General features: G+C 39.4%; 1 protein-coding gene across 1 annotated transcript in view; it reads right to left on the bottom strand.

Moving 5' to 3' along the window:
- adamtsl4 (ADAMTS-like 4) overlaps window positions 1-15,012 on the bottom strand; it is a 43,379-nt gene that overhangs the window by 10,871 nt on the left and 17,496 nt on the right. Inside the window, exons 5-6 of the mRNA XM_066683486.1 lie at window positions 7,793-7,895; window positions 242-381 (exon numbers count right to left, since the gene is read on the bottom strand). Coding sequence (XP_066539583.1) covers window positions 242-381; window positions 7,793-7,895 — 243 coding nt within the window. The remainder of the gene's footprint in view (window positions 1-241; window positions 382-7,792; window positions 7,896-15,012) is intronic.

The following is a 15,012-nucleotide window of genomic DNA, read 5'->3' as shown; positions in this document are numbered from 1 at the left end:
AAAAACCATATCACAATTGGTCTGGTTAGGAAACACATGACCTTCAGCAGTAACTATTTGCTCCTCAAGTTTTCATATTTATTTCATTACTATCAGCCAACATCTTAGGTGTCAGTTCACTGGTACACAGAGTTGAAATTTTGGGAAGTGATATAACAGACCCTTTTATGGAAAGATGGTTTTTAATTTGGAGTAAACTGAGCAGCCATGGAGGTGTGCATGAGTTTAAACGTGTTCTTACCAAACAGCGGCCCTCCACACACACGTCGTTGGGAGTGTTGTTGGCGCACGGCGTCCCATCTCTCACTCTCTCTGCCTGACGCACATAAAACCGATATCCAACTGGTCGACAGGTCAACTCACACTGCTGCTCCACTCCCACTGAGAGAGAGAGGGAAAACATTAGCTTACTACACCAAATCAGGCTCCAATATTAACATTATGTAACTCACTGACTGATCTAATGGAGTAAGAATCAGGATGGAGAGAATAATAAAAAAATGTGTAAGTTATCTCAGAGGTTAGCCAGAGAACTTGCTATTGCAATAGGTTCTTAGATAATATACATTTTTGTTTGCATTAACTTACAGTGACCATGTGTATATTCAGTGTGAGCAACATAAAAACACTGTCACCAGATTTTATAAAGTTATACATTCAGAAAAACATAGACATTTTTCAGAAAGCTTGCTTTGATTTTCCTTTCTCCCTCTTATTGAACAGAGTTAAGGCCTCTAGGCCCAATCACACACACACACACTCTTATTTCAAACATTTCCTCTGTTACTCATTACGCACATATCTAATAATCAGATCCATGGGCACAAGGCGACACGGAGTGTTTAGGGAAAGAGAAAAATAATGACAGAAATTAAATGACAAAGAAATTAATTGTGTTTCATAATACTTCATCAACCCCCACCACACCCCTCTCTCTTTAACAGCTGGACTATATTACTTCTGTTTAATCAGATGATATGAATGGGAGTGTGAGGGGGGAGGGAGAATAAAAAGGGGGAGAGAGAGAGCAAAACAGATACATACAGTGAGCGAAACAGAGACATAGAGAGAGAGAGAGAGAGAGAGAGAGAGAGAGAGAGAGAGAAGAAAAAAGTAATCAAGGATTGAGAAAGAGAGAAATGAAGGAGAGTGAGGGGGAAAGTGAGTGAAGAGGGAGAGAGGGAGAGGGGAGAGGGAGGGAGAGACTAGGGGAGGGATTTCCCACCCTCTCATTCTGTTCCACTCTGTTAGAGTTATCTTTGAGAGATTATGATGGAGACAGTGACAGAAAGAGAGGAGGGGCTTTAGTGAGGGATGAAAGGAACACAGAAAATACCTCACACTTTCCCTTTTTAATTTCAACTTTTTTGTGTCCTTCCTTTTATTAATTCCTTAGTCTGACTTCCTCTCTTCCTCTCTCTCTCTCTCTCTCTCTCTCTCTCTCTCTCTCTGATGTGGGTTCTCTTTGTGATAGTGGATGTCTGTGGACAGTGGAATCTCTTCCGTCTAAAGCCGCTTGTGTGCTATCTCCACCTCTAAATAAACTGTGCTAGAGAGAGAATGAGGAACACTGCAGTGGAGAAAGAACAGCACAGGATGAATACAGATTGTGTGTGACCAAGAATAAAATGAGAGAGAGAGAGAGAGAGAGAGAGAGAGAGAGAGAGAACGAGAGAGAGAGAGAGAGAACGAGAGAGAGAGAGAGAGAGAGAGGAAGAGTCACTAATAATGATAATAAATATATAATTAATAATGTATTATTACTTGTAATTATTAAATCCAAATGCAACAAACAGAAGGATTACATAATTAATTAAATATTATTCAGTGTTTTATATTATAATTTAATATTGCTAAATATTTATATTTATATAGTATATACATTTATATTATCTTTATTATTTATTAAGGTTATTTAACTCAAATTAATAATACACAATATTTTGTGTGTGTGTATATATATTATTTTGTGTAAGTGCTTGTGTTGTCAGTTATGTGAGTGAGGAACACTGAGATTGATTTCTCTGCTGCACCAACAGTTTTGGGTGTGTGTTTAAGATCTGAGCAGGAGCCCCCTCCAAATCCATATCCCGGAACACACACGCACACGCACACACACACACAGAGAAATTCCTCTCTGTGTGTGTATAAGTAGCCTGTGAGAACAGTAGGGAATTCTGATGATATCATTCTACAGCTGTGACTCCCTCTCTCGCTCATACAGTAACACACACAGACACACACACACACTAATTCACTCCCTAAATCTGTGTGTTTACTGTTGCTGTCTCTGCTCCAGCTCTTGCTCTCTCTCTGGCCAGCTCCCCCCAGAACTGCAAAAAATATTTACACCCCAACATGGTTCCACACACTCAACCATACTTCGTATTTTCTCAAACCCTGTTTTTATAGCCAAGTCTCCCATATATATATATATACACACACACACACACACACACACACACGCACACACACACACACACACACACACACACACACACACACACACACACACACACACATAAATATATAGCATATTCTAATCACAGCTGGGTGGAGGGTCTTTGGCGTCAGTGGAATGAGGGATTTGGACAAATGAGGAGAAAAATGAGGGAGGGATATTAAAAAAAAAGAGAAAAGCCAGAGAGATTAACCCATTGTAATTGTAACTGGCCCTGTCTACTTCTCTCTATCCTTCTCTCTGTACTCCTTCCATCTCAGGTCCTTAGACTCAGAAAGATGCCAGACCATACAAAGACCTCCAAAGGAGCACCATCCAGCAGCAATTACACAAACACACACACACACAAACCGCAAACATCCAATCACACAATGGGCTACAGAGAGCCTCCTTGAAATAATGATCTCCCAGGGACAGAACAAACACACATACACACACACACACACAAATTACAGCCCACTTACTGCCAAGCCACAAATGCCCCTGTTCAATAATAGTAGCAACTGGAACCTATAAACATAATTCATATTGTTGATGTCAGAACAAAACCTTGTGTCTTCAAAATGGTAACTTTCCAAGAGAAGAAAAACTCTTACATTTTATTGGAAGTAATTTCTGACAGTTTCTTAGAGTCAGTTCATCATGACATTATGAGCAATATTAATTACAAACACATGAAATACAAACATTTCCCTATATTTATTAATAAAACCTTTGAAAGTCTTTATATTTGTGCGTGTGCATCTGCTACTGTAGAAAATAACTGTTAACCAAGTGCATTGCTTAAAACAGCTCTAGCCATTTAAACACAACCAAATGTAAACACAACAACTGTGCAGTAATATAACTCCATGATGTTGATTAATGAAATATATTCAGAAATTTGTACAATTACATTTATTCAGCATTTTCTCTCTGATTATTTTTCATAAAAAATTCCACAGTATTATCTAGGACTCCCTCTCGTAAACATGGCCATCAGTCTGGGAAAGGTGAGGCAAACACATGCTGCCTCTGAGACACGTGATGTCAACCACTGCCTCTTTTCAAACTGCCTCTAATGTAATACCACCGAGAAGAGCTCCAGATGCCTGTCTGGTTAGAACTGCACACACCATGATGGGTATGAAAAGGGGCCACTGTATCCAACCAAAAACCAAAGCAAATTGTGCTCTTTAGGACCCTTGGCTTCAGATGGCTGAGGTATCACAGTGGACCTGTAGTTCCACATTGATAGGACTAAAAAACATTTAAAATAAACTGCATAAATTAACTGAAATACAGTGCTTATTCAAGTGACTGAAACCAGTCAGGTGGTAAGAAATCTCTCTTCCCATTCTAGACGTAATATTGTACATTTCATTACTGATATGAGAGTCAGAAGACTTTGTATTAACAGGAAGTAAAAATTACATGCACATGTGTAAATGTTGAAGGTTCATGCTGGTCTTTATATGAAAGCTGGATTTAATATATACAGTGACACTTTGATGAGCACACAGTAATCAGTTTGAAGAGGTAGGTACTAGATGATTAGTTAAAGTTTACTCCTGAATAGCTGAAAATATTCTATAATGAAACCTTTGGCAAATTGACCCTGTGAAAGAAAAGTGCATTTGAAGCTGCTGTTACTGGGGGTCATTAAGAAACTTTTATTATTATTAAAACCTAAAGTACATACTTGAATTTGACCTTCTAATAATAAAGATGTGTCAATATCACACCTTCTTTTTTCACATGACTTTTACTGAAGGAATGGAAATATATTACAATAAAGGCCTTAAGTCTGAATCAGGCTTTTTAGGCCAAAGATACTACATCATGTACCATGGAACCACAGTAGTAGCAGCACAGAAGGTTCAACTCTCAGGCTTCAGTCACTGGTGTGATGGGAGGATGCAGGGAACGGGTGTCTAAGTGAGCCAGAGTACGGATAAGGCCAAGCGCTACACATGGTATCCACAGTCTGGACAGAAACTGGCCATCTTCAAACTGAAAGTATGGATGGGTAAAGTGAGGAAGATTGACAGACAAGGCCACCCTTTAGAGAAGAAATGGCACCAAAACGGCTATGACAGTGTGTGTGTACCACCAAAGTGTGGCATGGCAAAGAGGCCTGGAAGAGGACTGCATCTAGGATCTTGGACGCACTGAAACATTGTATATCAGAGAAAATGACAGAGCCCACTCAATGTCTGTAAATAAAAGTAAGGACATGATAATGTGCTTGTTTTTTTGTAGGTACTCTGGCAGAATGTAAAAAAATGCTCATTTATTCCTACAGGAAAATAAAAGGAAATCTTGATCTATTTTAAAACTGAAAACTGGATCAGTTGATGATCAAAAGATGATCAGCAAATTCAGAACAATGTAATATAACAATTTTCTGTCAGGTTTCTCCTTGTCTAGGTGTTGTAGAGAGAAAGGCAACTTTAGTGACTACACTTTACAATAAGGCTAAATTAATTTCCGGTAAATAAGACATTATTAAGTAATAAGATCATAATAAGTCTTACTAAATTATTAAGTAAAGTCACAATTAATTATTAGGTAATGATAAAAACAAGAATTTATAAAATCCTAAAAAATGCTATTTCTTGATTCCTATCTTTATTTAATGATTCATTCTGACCATTTAGTAAGACTTATTACTCTCTTACAGCATCATGTATGAAAATACCCTTATTGTAAAGTCAAGCAACTAGAAAAGATTAGAGGTTCAAAACATAAAAAAAGGTAAACTCCAGCTCAGGATGCAACATGCAAGTAGCCAGATGAAAGCTGTAAGCTTGGTCCTAAAAGACGTCCCAGCCTGTATTTATTCATTAAGTACACAACTGAAGGCAAAGGCTACAGCAGGATCTTAAGCTAAGTTTGAAGCTTTGAGAAAGGCAGGGGAAAGCAAAGCCATAGAAGGAAACATGACTAAGAGGTGACCCTGAACTCAGAAGCTGTTTATTACTGCCAGGGCATTCAGACACAAAATATAACCAATTGGCCTGTTAGAGACAGAAGGGCATAAGAACTAGAGTACTGTTTATGAGGGAGTTTCCTGAACCCACAATCATAATCGTTATGTGTGTCTGGGGTCAGAGAGGAGGTTAACACAGTACACTGGGAGCTGGGAACACAGTGTACAAGGAAATTAAGGAAATACATAAGACTAAAACACACAAATACAAACCAAAGTAGCTAAGAACTCGGTTCAATTATAGTGTGTGGTTTTTCTGAAAACTATTCTTGGAGGCACCATGCCCTGAACATTTTAATGGTTTACTTACTTTAACACCCCCACTGCAACTCTAAAAGACTTGTTAATTACCGATTAGACGAATCTGGTGTGTTGAGCAATCAATGTTCAGGGCAGGGTGCCTCCAGGATCAGGGTTGAGTAACACACACATATAAAGCAGGGGTGATCAAATATAGATCTTACAGAACACGTACAAATTTCCACAAAGCTAAAAGTCCAGAGTGCATTAGCCTGCTGTATGTTTGCCTTCCTTTATCAGTTTATTACGCAGATTTCAGTAAGCTCAAGTCGACAAACTACCCCCTGCCCAAAGATGCCGTTCCTGTCATTGAAAATGCTTCACAAGCTTCAAGATTATATTGCAAGAAATGAAATAATAGCAAGCAAAAAATTTTGAAGAGATTTCTCCTTCTCTGATGTTTTGTTCCATTTGGTCCATAAATAAATAGCATTTAGCTCTGGATGTGTACCCGAGTCTGACTACTGAGCCCTTTTGCTATAATGTATACTCTACTGGACAAAAATGAGTAAAAAAATAACACTCTATAGAAGAGTCAAGAATGTTTTTTTTTATCCAAGTAATTTAGAACCACTTTTATTGCTCCTTTCAGCAGTTGCTGTTTTCAAATTATGTTAAAACATGAATAATGACCAAAATTATATGCTGTTTGTTCAGACCCAACATTGTTAATGAGTACATATGTATACGAAATACCACCACTGCAATTTAGCCAAGTTGCTGTTTGACCACATCTATGTACAGAGCCTTGTTTTCATTTTTAAAAAACATATTTTACCCAGTGTTGCGGTCAAGAATTTCACAAGTTAGCTAGTGAAGACACCAGTAATTGCAGACAATAACATCAGCCTGTGGGGGCAGAGTGCAAAAACATGCTTCCTCAGAGACATATGAAGCCCACAACTGTTTCTTTTTAAACTGCTGCTAACACAATTCCACCGCACAGCTCAGTGTACTTGGAGAACATTAAGAAATCTACAGAAAACAGATGCCCACATTTGTGATGGGGCAAAGGAGGGCCATCCTACACACGCATCCTTTGGAACTGCTGTAATCTAGGACTCACAGGGGATTAAAATAGCTGTCTCTTGATAGGGCCAAAAATAAAACCGCTGCATCCCTTTGGCAACATCCTCACATCTCTCAGTAAAAGTCACAATTCCTTCCTATCGTTCTCATTGTCCAAATCACATACTATTTTTACTGTTAAACAATGTAAGCAAGATGATTTAAAACAAATTCAAATTAAAATATATGAAATCAAGGATTTAAATGCACACTTCATGCCCATGACAGGAATTGTCCTCACTGAAACCATAATTTATGTTGTGTGGTTTTCCATGCTGCCTTTCTAATTTTCTCCAATTCAGGGATATTCAAAACAGGGAATGTGTAGCATTCCATGGTGCCTCCTTAACTTTCTCCATTTCAAAGACCTTCAATACAGGGATCATCGGAATTAAACTTTCACACATCAACAAATCCCTCTATTTAAGCTTGTCTTTATTTACATCTTTTCATTCCTCCCACTTCTACCTTTTCATTACTCTTTTAGCCTCTCCTTATAGAGCTGCTGACGTTTTTCAGCTGGTTGCCCTGACTACACAACCCATCCTTTCTTGTCTTCCAAGTCCCTTTTGTGGATTTCCCTCTCTCTCTCTCTCTCTCTCTCTCTCTCTCTCACTCTCTCTCACTCTCTCTGTTTGTGTTTAAGCATATCTATTACATACCTCCCAGTGTGCCACTCACTTTCCTTCCACAATCCATTTCTTCATTATTTTCCTCCAAGACTGGTTGGATTTACAGATTTCCCCGCTTCCTCCTGCTCATTCTCTCATTCTGCCTAATGCTCATTCTCATAAATAACTCTCCATCACTCACTACTCTTTCTGCCCCCAGCAGTGTTTTTTTCTCTCTTCCCTCTACACTCACTAATGCATACTTATTCCATTCTTCAGGTGAGTTATGACCCCTGCAATCCCTGCTTTTCTTCTCTCTGTGACCTGTTTTGTTTTTCCCCCTCCTTCTCCTTTTCTCTCCGTTCCCCCAGCCCCTCTCACCTTCAGTGAATGGCTCCCAGTCGTACACTCGGCCCATGAACTCTTTACTGTTGAACACAGCACACTGCTCTGCTCTGGCATCCACAGGAGAACTTGGACAAGGCTGGATGGAGAGCAAGGGAGAGAGAGTGAGAGAGAGAGAGAGAGAGAGAGAGAGAGAGAGAGAGAGAGAGAGAGAGAGAGAGAGAGAGAGAGAGAGAGAGAGAGAGGACCAATTAGATACAATATATTATATGCAGACACGAGTCAGTGAATGAGCAAGAGAAATAAGAGAATGAGGGGCTACCAATTTAGATACAGTAAAACAAAGTAGGTGTGTGTGCATTAGAAAGTGAGAAAGAAAGAGAGAGAGAGAGAGAGAGAGAGAGAGAGAGAAAGAAAGAGAGGGGGGGGATTCTAGGATCCCAGATGCAGTTCTCTTCCAGGCTCTTTCAGACAGAACTGTATTAACCACCATATGGAAATAATAGAGGATCTGGAAGAGCAGACATACATAAATTTCTACCCAGTGAACAGGAGACAGTGAGAGAGAGAGACCAAAAAGAAAAAAGAGAAGAAAGCGTAAGACAGGTGAATGAGTACAGTCAGAGACACAGAAAAGCAAAGACAGAGCAACAGAGTGAGACAGAGAGAGAGAGAAGGTAAAAATGTTTCGAACGACCCACAGAGCCAAGATTATGAAATACAGTGGAGAAATTCAGAGAGCAGACGAGGAGAGTGGAAAACTGATAGATAGACAGACAGACAGACAGAACCACAGACTCATAGACAGACAGACAGGAAAATATCTCCAGGGATTAATACAAACAAATGGTGACATAATAAAAAAGAAATGTGTCGCCCGGGAGAGGAATAGAGGGAGAGATGTGTATTTGTGTGTGTTTAGACTGTTGTAAGGATAACAGACAAGAATATACACTGTGTGTGTGTGTGTGTGTGTGTGTGTGTGTGTGTGTGTGTGTGTGTGCACATGCAATGAATGTAGCTCCACTCTGGAGTATATAAACTCTGCAGCTGTCCAGCGAAGACTATTAATTCATGACCTGAAAATAGCAAGGCACCTCAATCCCATCACTCTCTCCATCCCTCCCTCATGTCCCAACATCCTTCTAGAGGTTCTAAAACACCCTACACATGAAAAGTAATATATAATTTTCACAACAACAATTTAAAATGGTTTGTCTTTCATTTACATATTCACAATTATATTTAATTATATTTAATATATGTGAGCCTTCAGTGTTTACTTCAGTCTCTCTCTCTCTCTCTCTCTCTCTCTCTCTCTCTGCATATGTATCTTTACTGTGCATCCATCCATCCATTATCTGTAAGCGCTTATCCAGTTCAGGGTCACGGTGGGTCCAGAGCCTACCTGGAGTCATTGGGCACAAGGCAGGAATACACCCTGGAGGGGGCGCCAGTCTTTCACAGGGCAACACACAAACATTCTCTCACACACTCAGACCTACGGACACTTTTGAGTCACCAATCCACCTGCCAACGTGTGTTTTTGGACTGTGGGAGGAAACCGGAGCACCTGGAGGAAACCCACGCAGACACAGGGAGAACACACGAACTCCTCACAGACAGTCACCCGGAGTGGGAATCGAACCCCGGTCCCTGGAGCTGTGTGACTGTGCCACCGTGCCGCCCTTCACTGTGCATGAAATTCTATTTGTTATTCTGCAGTTGTATTCTGTGTATTCTTTTTAATACTTGTGTATAGTAATACAATTATTACTATTAATGCACGGTAGATAATTTCACAGATAAAAGGAAATATGACGATTTTATCTTATATCTGGATAAAACAACACTCTTTATTATAAAAAAAAAACAAAATGAATATGCTTCAGCAGAACACAGCACACACCTCCACTGTACACTGCGGTGGTGCCTGAGGGGTGGAAGGCTATAGAAATACAGCTGTGTAAAATTCAGACAAGAGCATGAACGCATCTCTGCACATAAAGAGCAACACTTCTCTAAGAACAAACCTCCAAGGCTTAAATGACACTGTCTAATCACTGCTGGAACTGGTTGAATGCATTAATTTCATAATGACATTTTAAATACAATAAATAAATACATAAATGAATGAATGAATGAATGAACGAACGAAAAAAATCCTGTAGTAAAGTCTCAGCCAATGTAATGTTAATTGTGAGCAGCTGCTGATATTTAAATGAAATTAAACATAGAGATATTACTTTACAGGCCTGTAATACAGTGTGTGTGTTTGTGTGTGTGTGAAAGTGAGAGAGAGAGAGAGAGAGAGAGAGAGAGAGAGAGAGAGAGAGAGAGAGAGAGAGAAAGGGGACAAAGAACAAAATCTCCTCATTCAGCTGGTCCTGAGCTACAGTTCACCTCCTTCACACACCCCCATTGAGAAACACTAACACTCAGCCAACTCCAGACCAGAACACAGCAGATCTGATCAGAACCAACCCAATGACTACACCAGTAAAAGAACAGTGACCCTCACCCTGACCCTGACCCCCTCAGACAGACTCCTGTATCTGTTGAGAGAACACAGTAAGAGCTGCACTCTCGCAGAACAATATGTCCTCGTCTGCCATTGTAAGAGAGACAGTGGGTGACCTTGTCAAACACTCAAACACACACACACCAACACCTCCACAACCCCTACCATGTCCCCCCACCACACACAAATAACAAACTAAATTTTTTAAAGAAAGCCTCCGTTCTAATGTTTAAATGGTGCTGTTTCCAAGAATCTTACATGTTACATTTTATAAATATTTTATTTATATATTTGAATGTTGATTTTCTTTTTAAAGTTTTAAAAATGTAATCCAGTCTATGAGCAACTTCAGATCAGACCACACACACACAAAGACCCAAACAGACACATGTCTATGTGTAGTCTATGCATATATATTATGGTCTTTGCTTCAAAGAAGGGAAAGACAAAATGGCGCTAGGGTAGAAAATGCCCTTTTGTTAAACATCCCATGAAGGTTTTACCCCAAGACAAGACCAGACCTCACCAGCACCAGCAAACAAGACAGGGGGGTGTGGATAACCATTAAGGGAGAGAAGTATGTGGACAGTGGATTAGGAAATACTACGCACAACCACTGTCTTTGTAAACAAAACAACACACCAAAATATATATAAAAAAAACACATTACACAACAAAATTACACAATGACAACAAATCAAAGCCACAACATAATAACAACAATGTCTCTATTACTGGGGCACAGGGCACACATGGAGATGCTCTGCATTGACTCGCCATAAATAAAGCTCATAAATAAAGCTCATTTATCTCCAAAACAGTAGCTTTCCAGGAGAGGGAAAAGAGTTCTTAACTTGCAATGAAAATCTATGTAAAAAGAAGAAAAAAAAGATTCCAAAAAACGTTTGAGGCATTTCTATTAAAATGGTGCACACAAATCAGAATCAGACAAGGTAGAGTCTGCTGTCACTTGACTGGCTAAACACTACGCACAATCAATATGCTTAAGGGTAAAGTGTTCTATATAACAAGTGTTATTTAGCCAGAAGTCTAGTAACTTGATTACACTTAATGTTTCAAACCTGTTGGTGTGGTAAACACCAACACATTTTCCAAGTAGTAAGTTGGATGTTTGTGGTGTTTTTTCTTGGTGCCTGTTAAAAAAGGACCACCACGCACATCCTCAAAGCAAATCTAAAACAACACAAAGGAAACTGTGTTCCAGAATCGCTGGTATGTATTGCTCTATAAGGGAAGTGCTGCATGTCTTGGAGATGATGTGCTACATCAGTCATGAGACATGGTGAGAATGTTCTGAATTACTAAAAGTAATAGATCAATTCTGATAATGCTCATGTTTTCCACTCTTTTCTATAAATGAATGCACTTACTTTAAACAGGAAAAATGATACTTTAGAGGGAAAAAAACAGTGATTAATAACTACACAACTCAATTAGAGATTATAATTTACCAGTGGCTGATACATTCCCCAAAATCACTTTGTGGTTTACACACACACACAGACACACACTGTATTAGAAGTCTACAGAGGGTGAATGTGGCGAAAACTTTGATTGCTCTGCACTTGTTGTGAACTCTCACCATAGAACAGCTGTGCTACACACACACACCCACAAATACACACACACGCACACACACACACACAAACACATACACATACACACTTCACCTTCTGACTCTCCTTACATTTGCAGAAAACAATACTTTTTTGTTGTTTCCCTTTTTGCAGTTTTCTTTCCTCTTTTTCTCTTTCTCACACACACTTTCTGCACCTCCCTGTTTTCTCTTTGCCTATCTTTCTGTTATTTTCTTTCCACTCTGCTCTCCAGCTGTCTAAATCCTGCAACAGCTGCTCAGGTTCAACATATTTTATTCATTTATACACACATAACTTTCTCTCAGGATTTGCAAAAAGAATCCATGGTCAGACGACAGACACACACACACACACACTAAAATGAACGTTGGCGTACAGTAGATCATGTGCTTCTTATTATACAAGGGTGACATTGTTCAATCATAACGGAACCTCACAACACCATTAACAACCATAATGACTGTCTACATGTGTGTATGTGTCTGTGTGGGCAAAAGACCATGTAGCCACATTAGGATCAACAATCCATTTCTGTCTATACATGTATGTGTGTATGTGTGTCCCATAAGTGTTTCCATTTGTGACCAGCTGTGCGTGTAAAGGGGCTCTGTTTGCAATAATCCTGTGTGTGTGTGTGTGTTAAAGCCATGAGTGTAGATGTGACAAAGGTCTTTGTGAAACACAGTTAATTGGTTAAATATACTTCAGGGTTTATAAATATTACATAGTTAGCACTGAGAGGACCACTACTCTTTGACCTGTGTGTGTGTGTGTTGAGAAAAAGGACATGCAAAGTAAAGCAATAAATCTGTGAACCATAAAACACAGAATACAACTGAGAATACAACAAAGAGTTTCAGGTACAGTAAAGATACAGACAGCAGGGTGTGAGTGTGTTAGGAGGTTTTGAAAACTTTTTATTCTGTGAACAAAACGGGGGCACAAAATGTCCTAAAACTGCCCTAAAAGTTTCAAAATGATCAAATCAAACAAACAAACACACCAAATGTAAATGTTACAGGGACATCTGCCATCGGGAGATTCCTGAGTGTTATTGAAGGATATTAAGAGGCTCTTGAGGCAAAACTTGGAGGAAACACAGGTGACAGACAGCTGTCTGATCCCAACTGGGATTTTGGTCATTTCCTTTTTGCTCATCCCTCTCTCTGTCCAAAGAGTGACCCCAAAGACTGCACAGCAACAAAACTGCTGACCCATTCAAACAATAAATCTCAAGTATCTGGCTACCTGTAACTCTCCAAATATGAACACAAACTTATCAATAAATTCTATTTTAAAAAGTCATAAGCTGTGTTCAGACCACAGAAGCAAGTCATAAAATGTTGAATTTGTCTATTGTTCATCCATACACTGTTGTTAATAATCGCTTATTACAGTGAGTAAAAGAACCAAAGGAAGCAGTGGGCATTTCCACTGAAGAACTAAGCACCTGAGCTGTTTGAGGTGGGTATGTGTGAATAATATTCATTTAAATCATTAAGTGAAAAACAAACGTAGAGCTGGAATGCACATGACATACATTTTGGCAAAACCGTCCAGCTCTAATCGTAGTATTGTTCAGAAACTTTGCTATTAGAAAATTATTTGGCCCTGCATTTGAGGGCAGATGTGTTCACTTTGTGTTTAATCGCCAGTTAAAACTGCAGGACCAAACCTCATTAAAGTTCTTGGGGCAGAATGCCATCACATTCTCCCAGAAAAGTAAAAGAATAGAAGAGTAGAAGAGCAGCACTGACTGAGAGTATTTATGTACATTAAGGGACTGATATTTCCTTGTAGTTCTTAAGAGTGTGTTAGGCTGAATTTTGGGATATAGCTATAGTATATGATGTTATGAAATCCAGAGATACAAAAAGTTATATAGAATGGAATGCTGGCTGCAATTTTTTAAGCAATTTAACTTTACAAACCGGATTCCAAAAAAGTTGGGACACTAAACAAATTGTGAATAAAAACTGAATGCAATGATGTGGAGATGGCAAATGTCAATATTTTATTCGTAATAGAACATAGATGACAGATCAAAAGTTTAATCTGAGTAAATGTAACATTTTAAAGGAAAAATATGTTGATTCAAAATTTCACAGTGTCAACAAATCCCAAAAAAGTTGGGAAAAGTAGCAATAAGTGGCTGGAAAAAGGTAATTGAGCATATAACGAAGAGCTGGAAGACCAATTAACACTAATTAGGTCAATTGACAATATGATTGGGTGTAAAAAGAACTTCTCAGAGTGTCAGTGTCTCTCTGAAGCCAAGATGGTAAGAGGATCACCAATTCCACCATTGTTGCGCAGAAAGATAGTGCAGCAATACCAGAATGGTGTTACCCAGCGTAAAATAGCAAAGACTTTTAAGTTATCATCATCAACCGTGCATAACATCATCAAACGATTCAGAGAATCTGGAACAATTGCTGTGCGTAAGGGTCAAAGCCGTAAAACTCTACTGGATGCTCGTGATCTCCGGGCCCTTAAACGTCACTGCACCTCAAACAGGAATGCCACTGTCAAGGAAATAACAGAATGGGCTCAGGAATACTTCCAGAAAGCATTGTCAGTGAACACAATCCACCGTGTCATCCACCGTTGCCAGCTGAAACTCTACAGTGCAAAGAGGAAGCCATTTCTTACCAAGCTCCACAAGCTCAGACGTTTGCACTGGGCCAGGGGTCTTTTAAAATGGAGTGTGGCAAAATGGAAGACTGTTCTGTGGTCAGATGAGTCACAATTTGAAGTTCTTTATGGAACACTGAGACGCCATGTCATCCGGACCAGAGAGGACAAGGATAACCCAAGTTGTTATCAATGCTCCATTCAGAAGCCTGCATCACTGATGGTATGGGGTTGCATGAGTGCTTGTGGCATGGGCAGCTTGCATGTCTGAAAAGGCATGAGATGCAGAGAACTATGTTCAGGTTCTAGAACAACATATGCTCCCATCTAGACGTTATCTCTTTCGGGGAAGACCCCGCATTTTTCAACAAGATAATGGCTACGTAGGAGAAGGATCCGGGTACTGAAATGGCCAGCCTGCAGTCCAGATATTTCACCTACAGAGAACATTTGGCGCATCATAAAGAGGAAGGTGCGACAAA

This window comes from Hoplias malabaricus, chromosome 10 (assembly GCF_029633855.1).
Source record: "Hoplias malabaricus isolate fHopMal1 chromosome 10, fHopMal1.hap1, whole genome shotgun sequence".
In the NCBI taxonomy this organism is placed as follows: domain Eukaryota; kingdom Metazoa; phylum Chordata; class Actinopteri; order Characiformes; family Erythrinidae; genus Hoplias; species Hoplias malabaricus.
The sequence above is the reverse complement of the archived record's forward strand: the minus strand, read 5'-3'. Positions and strand labels throughout refer to the sequence as shown.